Here is an 18,275-nt window from a genome sequence, read left to right on the forward strand (position 1 = left end):
GGAAAAAGACTAATGACACACAGCTCGTTTCCATCAGTTTTATATATAAAAACAATATATCGCTGCGATCAGAAACATTAAAAGACATTTTTTAAATAAAATATACTTAACAAATTAAGTCTATAGATGCTAAGCGAAATACATTAATTCTTTCAATCAACAGATCAGATATCAGTTAAGAACTGACACTTTAAGTAATTACACTGTCAATTCAAAGAGCCATTTGAGAATGTATGAAATCATTGCAGTTCAAATACTGGACAGTACAGTTTTTTTAGTGTTCAGCTTCAGCATGAGGAAAAAGAGGGAGAAGTCCTCCCTCTAAGAGGAGTCTTGGATAAGGAAGTGCTGAAAGAACTCCTGAGTCTTCCTCTTTTCTGCAAGATCTTGCTTTGTAGGCGATCTCAGTAGCAAGGAGGCAAAAATGGTTGCTACAAAGAAAGAAAATGTATTACTCATATTGTATAGTATAAAAGTTGCTTTACTTTTATTGTCAAATAAAGTTTTTGTATGTTTCAAGGTAAAACAAGGTGAGCTATTCAGTGTAATGATGAAAGCTGTTTTATGTTTTGTAATATCTTTTGTTTCTATGACTGAGGCTGTATTCGATTTTAATTTACACAGGGAAGGTTGGTGAATCATTGTCTCTAAAAGAACCAGTCTGCACTGAACACTAAAGGATTGTTCTCTCCTACTTTCTCTTCACTTACTCAACATGCTGACTAAAACACAAAGCAAGAACTAATAATAAAAAAATACACAAAAGGAACTGATGAGCAATATGCTTCCTTTTCTTACCCAAGATGTTGACATCTAAGCGATTGCTAGCGGAATTCTTTAACAGCTCACGAAGAAAGGCAGCTAAATAGTTGAACACATTTTGATGGGCCTGAGGTAGCATGGAAATAACCTGAAGACAAAATAAAATAATGTTACGTCGAAAAAAATCAGAGACTGTCTTTTTTAACTTAATGCATCTTGGAATTGATTAAAGATGATGTACTGGAGACTGGCTGCCTCACTTACTTTCTCACACTGACTGGCACTGGTGCAGCTTTCTAGGCACTGCTGGTAAAAGGAATAGGGTACCACAGGCTCTGGGAGTGCATCAAGAAAGAGGAGCAAGGCCTCAGCTACTGAGTGGTTACTGCCCGCTGCAGGTCAACACATACTTAAGGACAAAGTTTTGGAGGAGACTTGGTATGTTTTTAAATAGTGTGGGTACATAATAAGAGTCAAATTTGGTATTATATTACAGGTATAAGTCAAAAGAGCAAGTTAAGTGTCAGAGGGACTTCACTGAACAGTTAAGCAAACAGTGGTGCCTTTATCCAATGGAAATGTTAGACAAATTGTTGACTGATTCCAACAATTTTCATCCACTAAAAATTTCAGACCCAGTACACAGGGGTAATGTACACCTGTTCGTCAACTTTTCAGTGTTATGTTATGAAGTAAAATAAATGAATCAACTATGTTCAAATAGAAATTTTTTTTTTTTAACCACAAGTAATTGTGTCAAAGGATACAAAGAGAATCCGACATTCCAGTGTCAAGACAATCCCTTATTTCTGCAAATTCACTCCGGAGTCCAGGTTGCTGAAATATGTCTTCCTGCAAGCAAAAAAAAAACAAAAAAAAAACAAATTGAATTTCTGCATTCTAGAAGAGACTGATTCAAACTAATTCAAGCAGCTAAATTACAAACAGATTCACTTGAGTTGAATAAAATATTTTTATTATTTGAGGTACAGCGCAGGTGAAACTTAATTTAAGTTTAAACTACTTGAAAAATGCCAGAATAAATGAAGAGTAATTCCCTTCACCAAATCAATGTTGAGGGTAAAGCTATTCCACTGGCAGCCATTGGCATGACTGGTAGTCATTACAGTGTCTCTGTAGTCCAGATGTCTCCAGCTCCAGTCCTGGAGGGCCACTGTCCTGCATGTTTTAGATGTTTCCTGCTCCAACACACCTTTCATCATTGCTGATCAGGAGCCACTCATTTGAATCAGGTGTGTTGGAGCAGGAAACATCTAAAACATGCAGGGCAGTGGCCCTCCAGGACCGGAGTTGGACACCTCTGCTGTAGTCTGTATGTCTGTCCTTATACTTAAGTAGGAAAACAATTGTAATTATTTATTTTATGAAGACAAATGTTTCAACTAGCAAACTGTCAAACATAAATAGATGTATAGTGTCCTTTGATCTTTTTAAATGCCAAACACAAACATAACCATTCAATTTTCTGACCTGTTTGATTGCATAACGGAACAAATGATCCACCATCATCCAGAGTTCTTTAGGAATGTCTAATGGCTTTTCAGTGTTTGCTGCATTCTCATCTCCAGACATCTCCGCCTAACACAGAGAACAAGAGAACAGGTCAAGTCAAAGTTGGCAAGATCATATTTAATTGCAAATATGAAAAGTTTGAAAAGAAATATGGTGCAGCCTGTAAGGCAACCCTAAATAGAGAGAAGGGATTTTAAGCAGTCTGTGACTGCTTTTCATTTAGGAGCACTAACCAGTTTATAAAGTGTCTCTTGTGGCATGTCCTGGATGGGCTCCCTCAGCTGGCACAATGAATAGATAGAGGTCCCATAGCAGCTAGGCAAGTAGTTTCCTGTCACAGAGATGAAGTAGTCCTTGCCGCGCTCTAAGTGAAGCACCAGGATGTCTTCCAGCTGTTGCTTGCCAGAGTTAAGTTCAGGCGCTGTTGAGCGGTTCACAAAAACCTCCAGCTCAATCTCCACAGAAGCGCCTAGATGTTAGGAGACACATATAAGGTAAGGGGTGACACAACTGCTACAGTTCACAGACTAATGCTTGCAGTACCATTCAATTGCTATGTTGTACCATGTTTGTTAAATTTGCTGAAGTAGCGCTACTTGACTATAATTCAATAAGACATCCATATTCTGCAATATCTGATTCTGTAAAACAAAACTCAAAGAGTATCATAAATATCAAGGAACATAGCAACTTTGATGCTTTTTAAAATGAAATCTGTGGCCCATTGATGGCACTGTGACTGTGCAACTCACCCTGAGCAATAAAACCTTTGGGGGGATTGGCTGTGAGCCAGGGTTTGCAGTATGTAAGCTCATTTGGCTTCTGGATAAATTCAAACTGACACGGGACCTGACCATCATTGAAGAGGATCAATGTCTCTGCATGGTGCTGCATGAACTTCACATCCTTAAAGTGGAACTGGAAGAAGAGAGAGGGATACAAGAGGCTACATAAAAACACATCAATAACTGGGTCTTTTATATATCTGCATCAGACCCTATGTCTGAGATCAATATACAGCTTCATTAGTGGTTTACTTACAGAGTTCAAAGCAATATAATGAGAAGTCAATTTAATGTGCAAAGTGCATGAAAGAGATATTATACTGTAATAGGCGGGACAGAAAATTTTACCTCACGCTCAGACAGGGATACAGACGGAATACACTCATTCTCCATTTTGTCAATATTGCGTACAATCTCTTCGAAGGTCTTCTTATAGGCCTCATGATTTAGTCTCTTGATCTACAGAAATATGTTATAGGAAGTCAGAGGAAGAGAAACAATAAAGTACACAAATATAATAAATGATGCAGCCTTTGGAAAAAAAAAAGCTCTGATAAATAAATTTGATACATTTAAAACTTTATGTATTTTTCCCTGACTTTTCATATGATCTCACCTACTTGCGATTTTCCAAGCTACATGCAAATAGAGTATATACAAGTATGTAAAAGAAATCAAATGAAAAGCAATACCAATAGGAGGTCAGATAAAAATGCTAATGTATTTACCCCAATGATGAGCAGGGAACTGACTGGTTTGTGGTCACTAGTCTTCACAGCCATGTGACTCTGGTAATGTTCTTGCTTGATGTTTTTTCCTTTCCACAGGATACGGTCGCACCAGGCCGGAACACGACATTTTTCACTAAATGCAGAAGTGATAACAAGCACATTTGTTCTTTATTTTACTATACAAACACTCATCTTCTGCAGTTTCCAGGCTACAGGGGGGTTCTGGAGCCAATCCCAGCTCATATTTGGCAAAGGCAGTGTACTCCCTGGACAGGTTACCAGTCCATCGCAGGGCCAACATACAGAGACAGACAGAGACCAACAACCACGCAGACTCAGACATATGGACAATTTAGAGTCACCAATCGACCTAGAAAACCTCTTTGGACGATGAGAGGAAACCCACGCTAGCACATGCAAACTCTGCACAGAAAGGCCCCAGGGAACTGAACCCACAACCTTCCTGTTGTAGCGCAGCAGTGCTAACCACTATGCTGCCATGCTGCTACTATTGAAACAATAAAGGTACATTTGAATCTCAATTCTACTGTATTTGTACATACAAGTTATGTGATCCCTTGTAGGGAAATTCTCCAAGTAGCTATTACAACAACAAAAAATACCACACGACATCCATGATATAAATATATACATATACATTCATATTTTTCACATTCAATCTAAGTAGCTCCTATCTAGTTACCAGATAAAACATTTAAAGCAAGCAGCTGAAACCGTTCTGCAGAGCAGAATACAAATAATACTTGAACATGTTGTCTCTACATTACATCATAATAGTTTCTTTACCTAAACTCCATATTTCAGTGATAATGTCACAAGGAATTGAATTACGAAGCAGACAGAAGGAAATATGTAACAATTTCTTTGAATAATGTAAAAAAAAATAAAAATAAAAATAAAATAAAATAAAGGTAGTTTCATTATTGGAGTACTTCACACCTCTTTCTATTATTGTGTTTGTTCAACGATGAGCACAATTTAATCAGTGGCAAGAAGAAGAAGAATTCTCTGAGTGAATATGTTCCCTTTTGCTACTCAGAGTCAGGATTTTATATGAGATTACCTTGTATCCCACTTGTCAGAGCCCGTGTCGTATTTGTAGGTGGGCTGGAAATCAATCTCACCCTCTACAAAGCCAACAAACACAGCCTCCTCGTCGATCTGCCTCTTGAGCTGAAGACCATATGTGGCAGGTTAGTACCACCACTTTTATTAATGAATGCAGAATAAAGACAATATAAATAGAGAGAACCAATTTGATACTACCTGATCATAACTGTGCAGTGTTTCAAAGTCCCTCTTACTAATTAGCTCCTTCACATGGTCTACTTCAAGGTCACTGATTCTGTAGTTGAGATCTCCAATCCATAAAACCACACTAGTGAATGAAGCACAACAAAACAAAAAACAAACATGGATAATCAATGAGAATTTACATTATTGTCTTACTACAAACATAACATAATAAATGTTAAATGTTTTGACTTGAAGAAAGCTTTGTCATTTTTTTTAGTCAAGATAGCTAAGCGTGTCATTGGTACAATAGTAGAATACCTCTATCAATAATTAATAAAAAATTATTTTAAATTAACGGCTCATACTTGTGCTTCATGATAGTGAGCGGAGGTTGGGTGGGATCAAGCTGTCGAAACTGCAGACGGCTGCAAATATCCTTGTAGTCTTGATTACGTCTCTCATATTCTTCGATGTGGGCAGCTAGGTGAGAGTTGACCACGCAGATATCAGAGTTGTGGAAGTGAAAGCGGATTGCCACAGCACCCTTATTTCCCTGAAAATAAATAACAGTTTAATAAAAGGAGAAAAAAATACATCAGACTAATGTAAGTCATGTAACCACAAACCGAAACCTTAAATGGAAAAAAGATGATCTAGATTATCATGAGCAGTTTCACATGTTCCATGGCTTGACAGTAATTTGATATTATGCAAAGGCAACCTGATTCTTTAGCTCTATCATTTGGCTATTCATTCATAAACCAGTCCTTCATTAAAGGAAAAGAAGAAGTCCTCATTGGAGCCAGCCAGCCATCTGCTCTGCGCTCTAGGGGCTGCTTGGTAAGTATAGCTTTATATGACATAACCTGTTCTGCAGCAGTGTGGAATAAGACTGGAAATGCTGGTGGTAGCACTTTATATGCATGTATAAGCTGTGGAGCAAACTGTGAAAATGGGGACGTTATGGGTAGACGTACAATACTGGTTCAGCTTGTGGACACATTGTCATGTTTACTGCAAAGCTTGTTAAATTATTTTACTTGAGCCCACCTGAATTTTCTGCACATAGTATTAACCTCATGCATATTATTGCCTTGCCCATTTCTATTTGTCTGCAGTTGTCAATGAAACAACACTGCCATTGTAGGAGCCAAGTTGATATGATGTCTCATTATTATGCAATATATTTACATGGTGCAATTAAATCTACATGACAGAACCCATGTGTTGAAGGATAAGTCCTGAGAATTCAATCCATACCATCCTTCCCATGATGCCAGTGCCCACAGTCTCAATCTCTACGTCAGAGATGAACTCAGCATGCTCCTTCTTCACATAGAAGATCAGCATGATGCCCACCAGACGCACCAACTTCACCTGTAGCGAAGACAAAAAAAAAAGAAAAAGAAAACCCATCACTTTATACAGTAAAAAGGGAAGCTAGACAACAACACGCACAGCAATTTAACTTGCGGATTCTCTGTATTTCACATAACACAGATGATCCTGAGCTTACATATCCCCAGAGGCCAATATCAGTCAGCAGCACTTTGATAATCACCATAGCCAAATGCTCAGGTCAAAGGTGCTTTACTGGAGTTTTTGATGCTGATATAAGACAATTTTCAACTAGAACTACTTGGAAGAATGACATGTCTAGCTGAAGGTTTTGTATAATTGAAGATGTTTGGTCACACTCACTATGTTAACAAGAAAAACAGAACATCTGATAAAATCAGCCAGAACTGCATGAGAAGAGGCAAAATAGCTGAAGAAGGTCCCTGCCAACATTTATTCTTTAGGTTGCTGAGCATTACACTATCAGTTACAGAGCAGCCGAGTGGGCTTCTGCCAAAGCACAGACAGTAGATGAGGAAATGACACGTTACTATACTTGCAATGTGAGAGACTGAGATGACATATGGAAAACAGGTGAGCCACAAAAAGGGAAGCTAATAATTTTAAGTCAGCACTTGGGGAAAAGAAAAGTAGACAAGGATGACTAAAGGGAAAAGAAAACCAAGACCAAAAACCAACTTGGTTTGAGGCCTGATTAAGCTCATCAAGCGAGCAAGTGTGTTATATAGACAAGTATTATGGCTATAGACAGAATGTACACAAAACAGTCATAAATGTTATGTCCATTAGAATAATATTCTAAGTGTCAGTGAATCTACTGGCTAACATGTAAAGACAGAATATAGCACTGGGTAATAAAACACACAGGTGTAAGAAAACAAGTAAACAGAGGGATAAAAAAAGTTTCCTTACAAAGGCATACTTGGCACCTGGATGCAAGCCCTTAGACACAGCCTTCGTCCACTCCAGCTCTTTAGGGGTGTCATTAAAGAAGAAAGCCTCTTTGCTGAGGTCAAGCTCCTGGAAACTATAGGGAAGGATAAACCTCTGGTAAAAACTTTTTGTTTGATTCCCATTTCCACTCTGTAACACCAAAGTAGTAAAGTGAAATGAAGGCAGGATTAGTGGGGACACGATGCTGAGTCTGCGGTTGAGCACGCTCTCACATTTAAAATAGGATCAAAGGCTGCATGCATCTGTCAGAGGTTTGTGTTGTATATGTCTCTATTTGTAATGGGATTAAATTGAGAATTTCACAGCCGTTCTCCAGCAGGGTAAATTCGACCTACCCCACACAGTACACGTCAGGAGGGTCATCTGTGCAGTGCAGCCAAGGACTGAGGCTTTCCTTTGGTGTCTGTCCATTCACATTGTATGTGCCAAGGAAAAAGCTGAGACACAACATGGAGAGATGAGTTAAAGAGTACAGTTGAGTTAAGTTATACCTGCTGACCAAAATCTTTCTGTTTTCTGTAATTTCCAATAAATATTTTGGAGATTGAGATTAATCTGATACTTTCTTGTTTTTCTGCAGCACTGCAAATTTAATTTAATGCAAGATGAAAGAGGCCAACCACTCTTTTTTCATTAGTCTTTCCTTGCAATTACACTCATACAGTTATACTCAGGCGCAGCACACAGAGAGCAGAGACAACAGAGAATAATAGAGTTTTATGTGCAGACCACTGAGGAGCCCCATTGGGATTGAAGTGTCTTGCTAGAAGGAATTTTAGTTGTGGGAGTTGTTGAGAAGGCCCAGCCCTTCTAATATACATCCCCACTGAGAGTTATTGTTCAGAAGCAGATTGAACCCCCCCCCTCCCAAACAACCTTTAGGCAGTTGCTGCTGAACTCATGCACAGGAATAGCACAGAGGTCTTTGCTTTGCACTGACAGTCATCACACTGTACAACACTCTTTGTCCTCATGGCCCTCTCTTCAAAGAAGCTGAAGCAGTCTCTATAGCACAAAAAAAAAATAATAATAAAAATGCTTGACTGCTGCTTTCCTAAGCTTTTTTTAAATGGCCCCTAAGTCCCTTTTTAGTCTGAAGAGGAATATGAAATGAAAATTAAAGGAGACATTTCATGTGCCCTAGCACTATTTATTTGATCATTTCTATGTATGTATGCCGTTTCTGATAAATGCTACAATGTAAAAATATAGACCAATCAACACATCCAAGAACTGGTACATTTGCAGATTTTTATTCTGAATATTAATTAGGTTTTTGATTACACAAATCTAAATCTAAACAAGCTTTTTCATACATTTATAACCTATGGGTTATACCAGCACATGAGCCTTCATTGCACTCTTGGAAAGAGCATGAAAACAACTCAAGGAGGCTGCAATTAATGACTAACACAAAAAGTCTGTCTTGTCTCTCACAGACAATTTAGAGATCCAAATTAACCTTAGGTGCGTGTGGTTAGCTTAGGAGAAATGTACAGCTCCCAATGGGCAACGGGAGGAGTGAGCTTAGACTCTAATGTCAGAGATCCCTGTGTGTAATGGGGCTACCAACAGGAGGCAGTGTGGCTAGTAACTAAACAGCAAAGGCTTGCTTGCTTGCCACTCATTTGATGGCAAAAACCCTTTCAAAGCATCCAGTGGGGCAATATTATCTTCAATCAACAACTTGAATAAAATTCTGGTCTACAGTATATTAACCCAGTAGGTTGGTGCTTTTCTAGACAGCCTCTGAGACAGTGGCATTTATTTTAGCAAACAGCTAAGTACAGAGAAATACAAGCCCACAGATGTTGAGTCATTCTTTTTACATAACACTTCTAGGATCCAAACTGCAGTCTGCATTACACTGTGTGCTCACACTGTTTCACTACAACAAATCTTGGTGTAGTCTAGCTCAGCAACTGTGTACGATTAAAAATGTTGACTTTTTGGTTGTGGTAATAAATAATAAATATAATAAAATATAATATAAATAATATAAATATTAAAAAAACGTAAAAACTATGAAATCACCTTCAGCGTCTCCCAAGTTAACAGAGGAGATTAAAAACTGATGGCAACAAAGTAAAAAAATGTTGTGATTGATGTCACAATGTAAATCAATGGGACATTCATACTATTTCACACCGACAACAACAGAATGAGAGGCTCAGAGTAACATACCTGAAGTTCTCCAGGTAAGTGTAATCGTCCTCCTTCTTCAGCAGCTCACACTTGATGAGGTTGTCACGCAGGTTGAACTGTGGCATGGCCAGTATCTGGGCTTTGTTAGACGGGGTGTGGCTGGATGACCGCACCAGGTCATTCCTGTCCTCACGGCCAGAGATGCCCTGACTACATAACCAGAGAGAGAAAATAACAATTAGGTGTGAAGGGGAAGACCAAGATGGAAAGACGATTATTTTGTCACACTGGTGTGATTTCAGGGGTAGACAAGTATCAGGGTGATTCTAAACTGCATGTCAGGCTTGAGTTGTTTAGATTTTTATGTTCCCCTGCAAACATACTACTGCCAATTCTATCCCAGGAACCACTCTGACCTTATTGCATTTGGTATCTCCTCTCCTAAAAGCCAGAAATACAATTATGGCATAGCAAAGAGTCTAACAGTATAATATCTAGTATACAGTAAATCAAGAACCCAGGCTATGCAGTGAAGCTCTCTTTCCATGTTGTCAATATGGAATGAGACTGAGGGGAGAGGGTGAAATGTAATATGCCAATGCTCCGCAATCTTCCAGGAATATACTGGAGCTAAACTCCACCTTAGAATATACTGAAGGCATTCATTCCAAGAGAGTCAGCAGTGGGTGAACAACTGAACTAAACAAACTGGAATTTTAGACATTAACAATTTTGTATAAATTAATTACTCATCATTATCATCATCAAAATACTTGAAATCAATCTTTTGCCAAAAATTCAGCCAGTGTGAAATAAATATCCGGATACTGGACAGTGCAAGGTGAGGTTTCTTAAAAGTTTTTGTTAAAAGGGAATCAAGGATAAATGAATCATTAACTTATGCAACTTAATTTATTAAATTAGTGAAGACTGAAGTGAAGAACAATAAAGAAGAAATGAAATAATCTCAGCGTGTCGTGGGCTCATTTAAGAAGCAGCTTGTAACCTGCTTCTGATTATCTTTTGTCCACGTTACAGTGATACTCCTCAGGCGCACTTTAATTTAACTAACTAACTGTACGGGAATCCTCTTTGCTTCCTTTTGTGGGAACATTTAGTGGCTGTTGCTTGAAAATTGCTTGCTTTACTCTGTTTTTGCCCTTGTTTTTAGGTGCTGCTTGTGCAATCCCTGTTTGTCATGATGTAACACACAGGGAAAGTGAATAAGGGTAATGTTTAACATTTTTACAATTAAAACTGCTAACAACATATCCATTTAAAGTTTGTCATGCTTAAAGACAATCTGCAAAGTGTTTGTTTCAAACAATTTTTTATTATTAATTACAATTATATACCTCACAAATCAATTTTAGGTTAATATATGTCCCCTGTGAAGGATAAATTGCTGAGTGTCTATTGATTGTAGGAATATAAATCAATACAATGATGAATCCATGAATGGTTGCACCCCTAGTAAAAATGTTTTGGATTTAAGAGCTCTGATAAAGAGGCCTTACCTCTCTGTGTTTGAAAACACTTTGATCTTCTGCGTGCCGCTGTTGGACCTTTTCTCCTTTTCTAAACTTCCCTTTTTGTCTGATGATTTATCTGCTTGGAAAGAGCAGGTGAGAAAAGGAGGATTATTAAAAAATTCCATTTGGTCTCTTTGTTAACAATAATGAAGCGCATAGTGCTTGCAGCATAGTTCTCATCAATTCCTGGGGGGGGGGGAAAGCGAGAAATAAACAAATGCTTGCAGGTTGCCACTTTAAACAATGCATAACTGTGAGAAAGCAACCAGCCAACAGGACGCCAATATTTCAGCCTTCTAATATCTAATATCGGGAATGACAGCTAATTATAACCAAAGAATAAAAAAACAAAAATGCTCAGTAACAGACAATCCTATCACAAAAGAGCCAAGTCATGGCTGAACTGTTGTGGTCAATCTACTGAAGCTGTCTTTTGCAGTTGGTTACAGTTACTGCATCTTAAGTAGCTGTCTTTAGCGTGAGTGTGAAGTATGAGACAGCACGGCCCCTGTCTTCTGCAGCTTGGCAGGGAACACAGCTGGCTCCTCTGAAAGGGAAAGCCAGGTTTTTTTTTTTTGTTTTTTTTTTTTTAGAAAATTAAACTGCACCTGACTGACAATACTGCTTTAGTAACCAAAATTTGTGTTGTTTTTCTTTTCCCTAGTCTTTTAAGGTGAGCTCATATGGGTTGTCTGAAATGCATCAGTTTTCTGATCTGTATATGTGCAGCATTGAAAACAAGAATCTTAATGGACAACAGCAGTAGAGAAACTAAAGGACTGAAACTAAGTTTATAAATCTCCAAATTAGAACCTGGATGAGGCTCCTCTCCACTGACAAACCAACAACGGCATTCTCAAAGCTGCACCAAAACACATCAACAACACATTACATCAAAGACTAAAATCTTTACCACAGTTCGCAGCCATTATTTGCAGCATTTTTTTTGACACAGGAAATGATGATGCTCTTTACAAAGAAAACTTCTGCGAAGTAATTTCCAGCCGACATTCTGAGAAGAGGTTAATGTATCTGACACGCTTGATGTATGAATGAAATAAAAACCAAGCGCTAGTTTGTAGTTTAACTTCAAAATTAGCTACGCTGATGTATGTGTTGACAGAAAAAAGAAAAAGAAGCTGGCCTATAATGTGACTCAGAAAGCTTCCAGCTAACTGTGAGACAACTTAAAAAGGATCTACTTCTGATATGCTACAGCTAAGAAGGTGAAAATTACCTTGTGCACACAAAGAACAATGTCTCTGTTGAGTTGACTCAAGGGTTTTCTGAGTTTGTGTGCAAAAAAAAAAAAAAAAAACCCACAAAGAAACAAAAAAGCTCATGAGTATTAATTGCCTTAAGCCTAAGCTCCAAGCAGCAAAATGATAACCCATCACCCATTAGTGATGGGTTCTTTCCAATTTAACCCTTTACAGTGTTTGTTAGCTTTGAATCCCAGGTGGATCAAAAGTTAGCTATATGACATAAGAGTGCTTACGTTTTTCTAGGTGAACTTAACTGTCTCTAAAAAAACAAAACAACACAGAAACACTGAAATAAAAACTATGAATTATATATTTCTGAGATTCTTGTCATAAAAATAAGGTGAACCTGCAAAACATAAATGAAAACCAATCTTGCAACCTATAACTTTATTTAAAAGGACAAATTGTAATCACCACAAAATTTAAACATGCAAAGTATTACATGCATAACTTGCATAACTTGATAATCATTTCATAAACACAAGGGGAAAAACATTTAAAGCAAGCCACTAAAATGTGATACCAGTTGTTTTTCTGCATGACTGTGGACTTAAGGGATTTATTTTTTCTATGAACTGATTCGTCAATTATGGAAATAATGACAATGACAACAATGTTTACCGCCATTCATGACAAAGCAGTTGAAAAGTTGTCTCTCTTATATGGCACATCTTACATTTATGCGCACTTTGTTTTACTACTCTGAGCAATCTAAAGAGCATGATGTATCTTTCAACACTTTGCATGAAGTGTGACAAACTGCAATTTGCACCTCGACCTCCTTATTTGTGGTTGATCATAAGTCCATAAATATAAAGCAGTTACAGTCTCAGACTCTTATGTATCAACACAATGTCTCTTTGAGCCGTAGCTGCCCAAAGTCCAGTTACACTACTTTCCCTCCATGATCTAAAACCAAGAGCGTTTAACTGCAGGTGAACCAAATGTGTGATTTCTCTGAACTCTCAGCTGTAGCTATATTGTTGTAAAGAGTTTTTCTCGCATTAAACTAGCATTGAAGGGAAAACTAAATGCTTCTCTCACAGGTGAGTGAAAGCAAAACTGCACAGTCAGCACACGGCGAGCTGAGGGAAAGTTAACAGACAACCTATTTCAAGTTAACCACCAAATATTGCCAAAAAACAAAGTAAAAATACAGTAAAGTAAGGGTGGTGAAACAAAAACAGCGTCTGCACATATGATGTGATCTTATCACTGACACTTTACTGCAACCACAACAGGTGAGTCATGGAGATTTTAACTGCGTTTTCTGCATTTCTACTGTGTAACACCCTACCGTGTAATCCATAATAATGTGGAAAGATCTGATAATATTGGACATATCAGCCCTTAATACTTATCATCCTTCGGCAAAGCAAACCTGGCTGTCTGGCTGATCCGGCTAAAATTAGCCTCTTTGAAATAAGAACCACCGCTATCCGCTAGCATTAGCTAGGAGGCTAACTAGCTAGCTAGTCAAGACGGACGGGACTGAATGCCACAGATTGATGCGACGGGGTTTTCTTTTCTGTTGTTTTTTTTTTTTCTTTTTCTTCCTTTCTTAGACCCCAAAACATCCAACAAATGCAATGAACAGCGCTCATACCAGAGACCTTCATCCCCTCAGACATCTCCTTCCACCGCCTCCACGCATTCTGTGCACAGGAGCACCGTCCAGGCTGTATGAGAGCCGCCCATGCTAACTGTAGTAGGAGGAGGAGGAGTTTACCTTCCGCTGCTGCACCACAACGACCTGCACACTGCCGAGCACAACATCCCCTTACTGTTGCATTAGTAACTTTACCTAATGCACTTCAGCACAAACAAAAAACTAAAACATGATGATGCTGGTCTGGCATATGGCCAGCAATGGCCTCTAAAAGTATTATGTTGAGTTTGCGTTTTACAACCTTTCTTTTATATATATATATATAAAGAGAGATGCACACAAACGAAAGAGCCTATTCAGTGTTAACTGTTTACATACTTTACAAGTAGATGCCTTAACTTTCAAATTAAACTAACTCGTTATTCAGGCCTGGCATCCAAATTCATACTGTGAGTGAGCTATGTCCCTGCATCACAAGTCACAGCTGTCATATCCAAGTCAGCAGGAAAACCATAGGCGTTTGTAATAATCTTAATAACGGCAATGTTCTCTGGAAAGTCTGGCCAACGTACTCCCGTGATTCCCGAGACACTTGAATGGAACAATCCATGATTAAAAAAAAAAAATTGTCAGAGGCGTGTCAGAGAAGAAATGCTCAAAGTTTGTTCACAGCTAATACCGACGCTGGGGCAATTGCATTCAAAGGAAGTGGCATTTGCAAAAGCAAGTGTTGTGTTGCAAGTCAGATGTCCATCTTTATCTGTGTTAACTTATCTCTGATAAAGAGAAAAAAAAAAAAAAGAAGCGAACACACTAAGGAGATAAAAAAAGAATGTTTTTCACTCCCGTGACTTGTCATCCACTAGATGAATGCTGAAAGACCTGTTCCAAATAAATTGAGTTTGCTACATGTACATGCCTGCTGTTACCATTTCAAAATAAAAATTAGATGACCAACCTGTTTTCCGCTGCTGATTGAGTTTTGTGAGTGCTGTGCTGAGGGGTGCAAGGGCCTGTTTGACACTTCCTTGGCCTTTTGGGGCTTTGTGGTACTTGTTGATCCATTCAAACTTCGGTACCTGTGCGGGAGACTTGCAAACATCTTTAAAAAAAAGAAAAAGAAGAAAGAAGAAAAGAAGTTAAACTCATAGAGCAAGTGGGATTATTTTAAAAGATACAACAAAAGCTTGGCTTGATTTTTGGATTTGTTGAAAATTAGTTTTCAAGCAAATGCAGAGACAGTAACCAGCAACAATGGTAAGATTCATGGTGTAAAAAAGAATATGGATACATGTGGATCACATAGATCATCCTGCCTCAAGGAATTTCCTGTTTACATACTTACCTTTACCATTTATCACACTCTTCCTGGTAACATCAACTGGTGAGAGGTCATGTAATTTTTCCATCACTGGTAACTCTCAAGAGGTTTAAAGTCTCTATGGGTCACCTTACGAGCACCGAAAAAAATATAACGCAATCAACATCCGAGTCCCTCTCCATGCTCATGTGAGGCTTCCACTGTGAAAAGTAGTGAGCCAGTGGCAAAAATGACACATCTCTGAGAAAACAGACCGATTGTCAACCCAACAGGTGGCCTCTTCAATTCAGATGAACTCAATGCAGAAAGAAATGTGGTTCAAGAGAGATAATGAAAATGAAGTTAATTTTAACCTGTTCTCATCTTCCCATATTGGTTAAGGTGGCTATTTAAGAAAAAAAAAAACTAAACAGAGTACAAAACTCAAACTCCACCTCCTCTGTCTCTTTGTCTGCACCACTCCCATTTCCTCTGTCACCTATGTGTCATCTACGCTGATGACAGTCACACAAAGGACCAACCAGAATACCACAAAAGTAAAGTTGGATTTGTTTTTTTGTGCTTGATTTTTGTTTTAATTCACTTTTCAGTAATCTAATGTAAAAATGTGAGAGTAAATCATTAGTTTTGTTTGTTTGAAACAACCTCAAGGCACCTGAGTACTGGCTGGGCTGGTTTCCACAGAGCAGATAGCTGGAGCACCACCTACATACTTCTCACCTAGGTCACTCCTGTTATGGCCAAAAAATGTAAATATGTGAACTACTAAACACAAAAATTGATCACTAGTCTTCGGTTTACAGCAAAAAGAAATGAAAGCCCATGTTTGTGCCATAGTCCTGTATGAAAACTGGGGCCTAAAATTTCCACTAACTTTGTAGGTTTTTTCAAAGGTTGCAAGAAACCTAAATAAAACCACTGCTGCGTGTCATGTGAGGTGTCACTAAAGTTGCTCAGGGTTGACCTACCACTCCAGGCCCTGTTGACCTCAGTGAGAAAGAGCCGTGAGTGTGACCCAAAAGGAAGTCTGAGCTCTAATACTTCTTCCTGGTAGCTTACTCTCACTCTGGTGTCAGCACCTAGAATCAAAGACAAGAAGAAATTATTACATTATTTCTTTTTGTCCTCATTTATTTCTTCTGTGGTGTTATACTTGAGCTTTAACAGAAATGAGGGCAACTCACCCACAACAGCAAGTTCTTCTGGTGAGGAAACTGCAAATAGTGCAGCATGAAAAGTAGGTCAGGGCACTTCATAGAAGTTAGCGTCACGTTGTTATTAATGGTATTTTGGGTATCCACCTTGCCATTTACTGCCATTCTACTCCTGATTATATAAAACATATGAGAACTTTACTAACCCTCCACAACAGCAAAGTCGAGGGAGATGGGTATGATGTCTTCAAGTGACACATCATCAGCAGTAATTGCCATTCTTCGATGGGTATAGATAAAGATTCTAAAAAAAAAAACAGGCATTTTAATAATTAAAGTTCAATTATGTTAGTATTGGACTGAGACCCTTTTAGTATAAACTGATCATTTGTGACATATTTTGGTCAACCTCCCTCCTCACAAAATTATTAAAGACTTTGAATATGAGTACACCGTTAAATGGTGAACATTGTGTTAAAACTCACGCGTGTTCCATTGTCGACGCCACCAATCCCAGCAGTCTGCTCTCTGTAACATCATTAAAGAGGACATCGCATTGGACAGCATGTTTACAGATGAGTTAAGGGTATAGTTGGACTATAATTGTTTGTGGACCATTTTATCCAGCTCTTACTTCGGCTACCATCAGCAACATTTTAGGTGGCGTCATATAACTCCTGGTAAACTGTAGGCCTTCATATGTTTCCCTTCAATTCTGATTTCATTATATTTCACAGGGGAAATTTTTGGAAAATTTCACTTTCACACCTAATCATCATATATGCCAGCTGTTAAATGTACTGTTACACTGTTAAACTACACATTTGAAAATAAAATGATTGAAACTCCACCTAGCCCAGAAGCAACATTAAAACGCTGCTTACATGTCAATGCATAATGATCCAATATTACATAACACCTATAGGCCCAATTCTGCTGATTTAAAATAGTTTTCTTAACAATACATACATACACTTTAGGCTCTTTCCTGCACCACAGAGCATCTGCTGAAACTAAGTTGCCATCTTGTGGAAGAAAGTTCTTACTACCAAAGTTGGACCTCATCAGACATGTCAGACACACTAAACCTGCTCTGCTTCTGTTGCTGGAAACTGGCTATACGTCTGTAAACGTGTCGCTTCTATTCAATTCACAGGCCGAAGCAAGGCCGGTCCTTGTTTTAATCCATAAAATCTGTCGATCCGTCGAGGCTTTCACCCCGCAGGCCTCTCTGCGGGCTCTGATCGCCGCGACGGTTCAACTCAGTTGGAGTAAAACAGGCGAGGTCTTCCGTTTTTAGACCGAAAAACAAGCGCACGAGAGTCTCTAAGGATACTTGGACGCAGTTTTCTTCTCCGCCCAAAGTTTCTTGGATTGCTACGGACTGATCCATAGTGGAGGCAGATTCTTGCCTGAGAGTTTCTTATCGCCTCCTCCTCCTCCTCCAACAACACCACAGTTTTTTTGTTGTTTTGTTTTTTTGTTTTTTTTTTCGGTTGTAAAATCCCAGGGTAGATTAGAGTGGTCTCCTCTATTTCGCCCTCAAGTTACGGCCAAGTGCGCAGCGGGATGAGAGGCGCTCCGGGAGCCGAGCGTAATCCGACATTTTTGTCTCTTTCGATCCAGATGTTTTCCTCTCCAGGTCTTCCGCTGCTGTCCCAGATCACTTCAGATCAGATCAGATCAGGTCAGACCGGCCCAGCCCAGCTCGGCCCGGCCCGGTCTGCCACGCACTGAGGCGGAGGCGCTCCGTGCCCCCGGGCTGACGTCACATCTGGGGCTGTCATCGACTCCGTTTGGTTTGGATTTAGGCCTCAGGTCGACCATCTGAAAGGGGGATTATCTCCCACAGTGGACCCGAATCACCC

At 38.9% G+C, this 18,275-nt stretch overlaps 1 protein-coding gene across 2 annotated transcripts; it reads right to left on the reverse strand.

Annotated features, from left to right (window-relative positions):
* Positions 1-24: 24 nt before the first annotated feature.
* Positions 25-18,148, reverse strand: inpp5b (inositol polyphosphate-5-phosphatase B). 2 transcript variants are annotated; one of them, XM_029503490.1, is made up of 23 exons: positions 17,744-18,148; positions 16,893-16,972; positions 16,614-16,711; positions 16,438-16,467; positions 16,222-16,332; positions 14,891-15,034; positions 11,044-11,137; positions 9,566-9,736; positions 7,717-7,818; positions 7,340-7,454; positions 6,329-6,445; positions 5,434-5,621; positions 5,099-5,210; positions 4,896-5,005; positions 3,809-3,944; positions 3,429-3,539; positions 3,048-3,213; positions 2,529-2,764; positions 2,254-2,361; positions 1,530-1,614; positions 1,027-1,154; positions 799-910; positions 25-431 (listed from the first exon to the last, which is right to left on the reverse strand). In XM_029503490.1, the coding sequence occupies exons 1-23, from the start codon at positions 17,798-17,800 to the stop codon at positions 322-324; spliced, it is 2,721 nt and encodes a 906-aa protein (XP_029359350.1). In that variant the 5' UTR covers positions 17,801-18,148; the 3' UTR covers positions 25-321. The 2 variants fall into 2 exon arrangements, with proteins under 2 accessions (XP_029359350.1, XP_029359351.1); XM_029503491.1 differs by lacking the exons at positions 16,222-16,332; positions 16,438-16,467; positions 16,614-16,711; positions 16,893-16,972; positions 17,744-18,148 and adding an exon at positions 15,278-15,624 and having other exon boundaries at positions 11,044-11,134.
* Positions 18,149-18,275: the final 127 nt, after the last annotated feature.

The sequence above is a fragment of the Echeneis naucrates genome, chromosome 6 (genome assembly GCF_900963305.1).
Source record: "Echeneis naucrates chromosome 6, fEcheNa1.1, whole genome shotgun sequence".
Taxonomy (NCBI): domain Eukaryota; kingdom Metazoa; phylum Chordata; class Actinopteri; order Carangiformes; family Echeneidae; genus Echeneis; species Echeneis naucrates.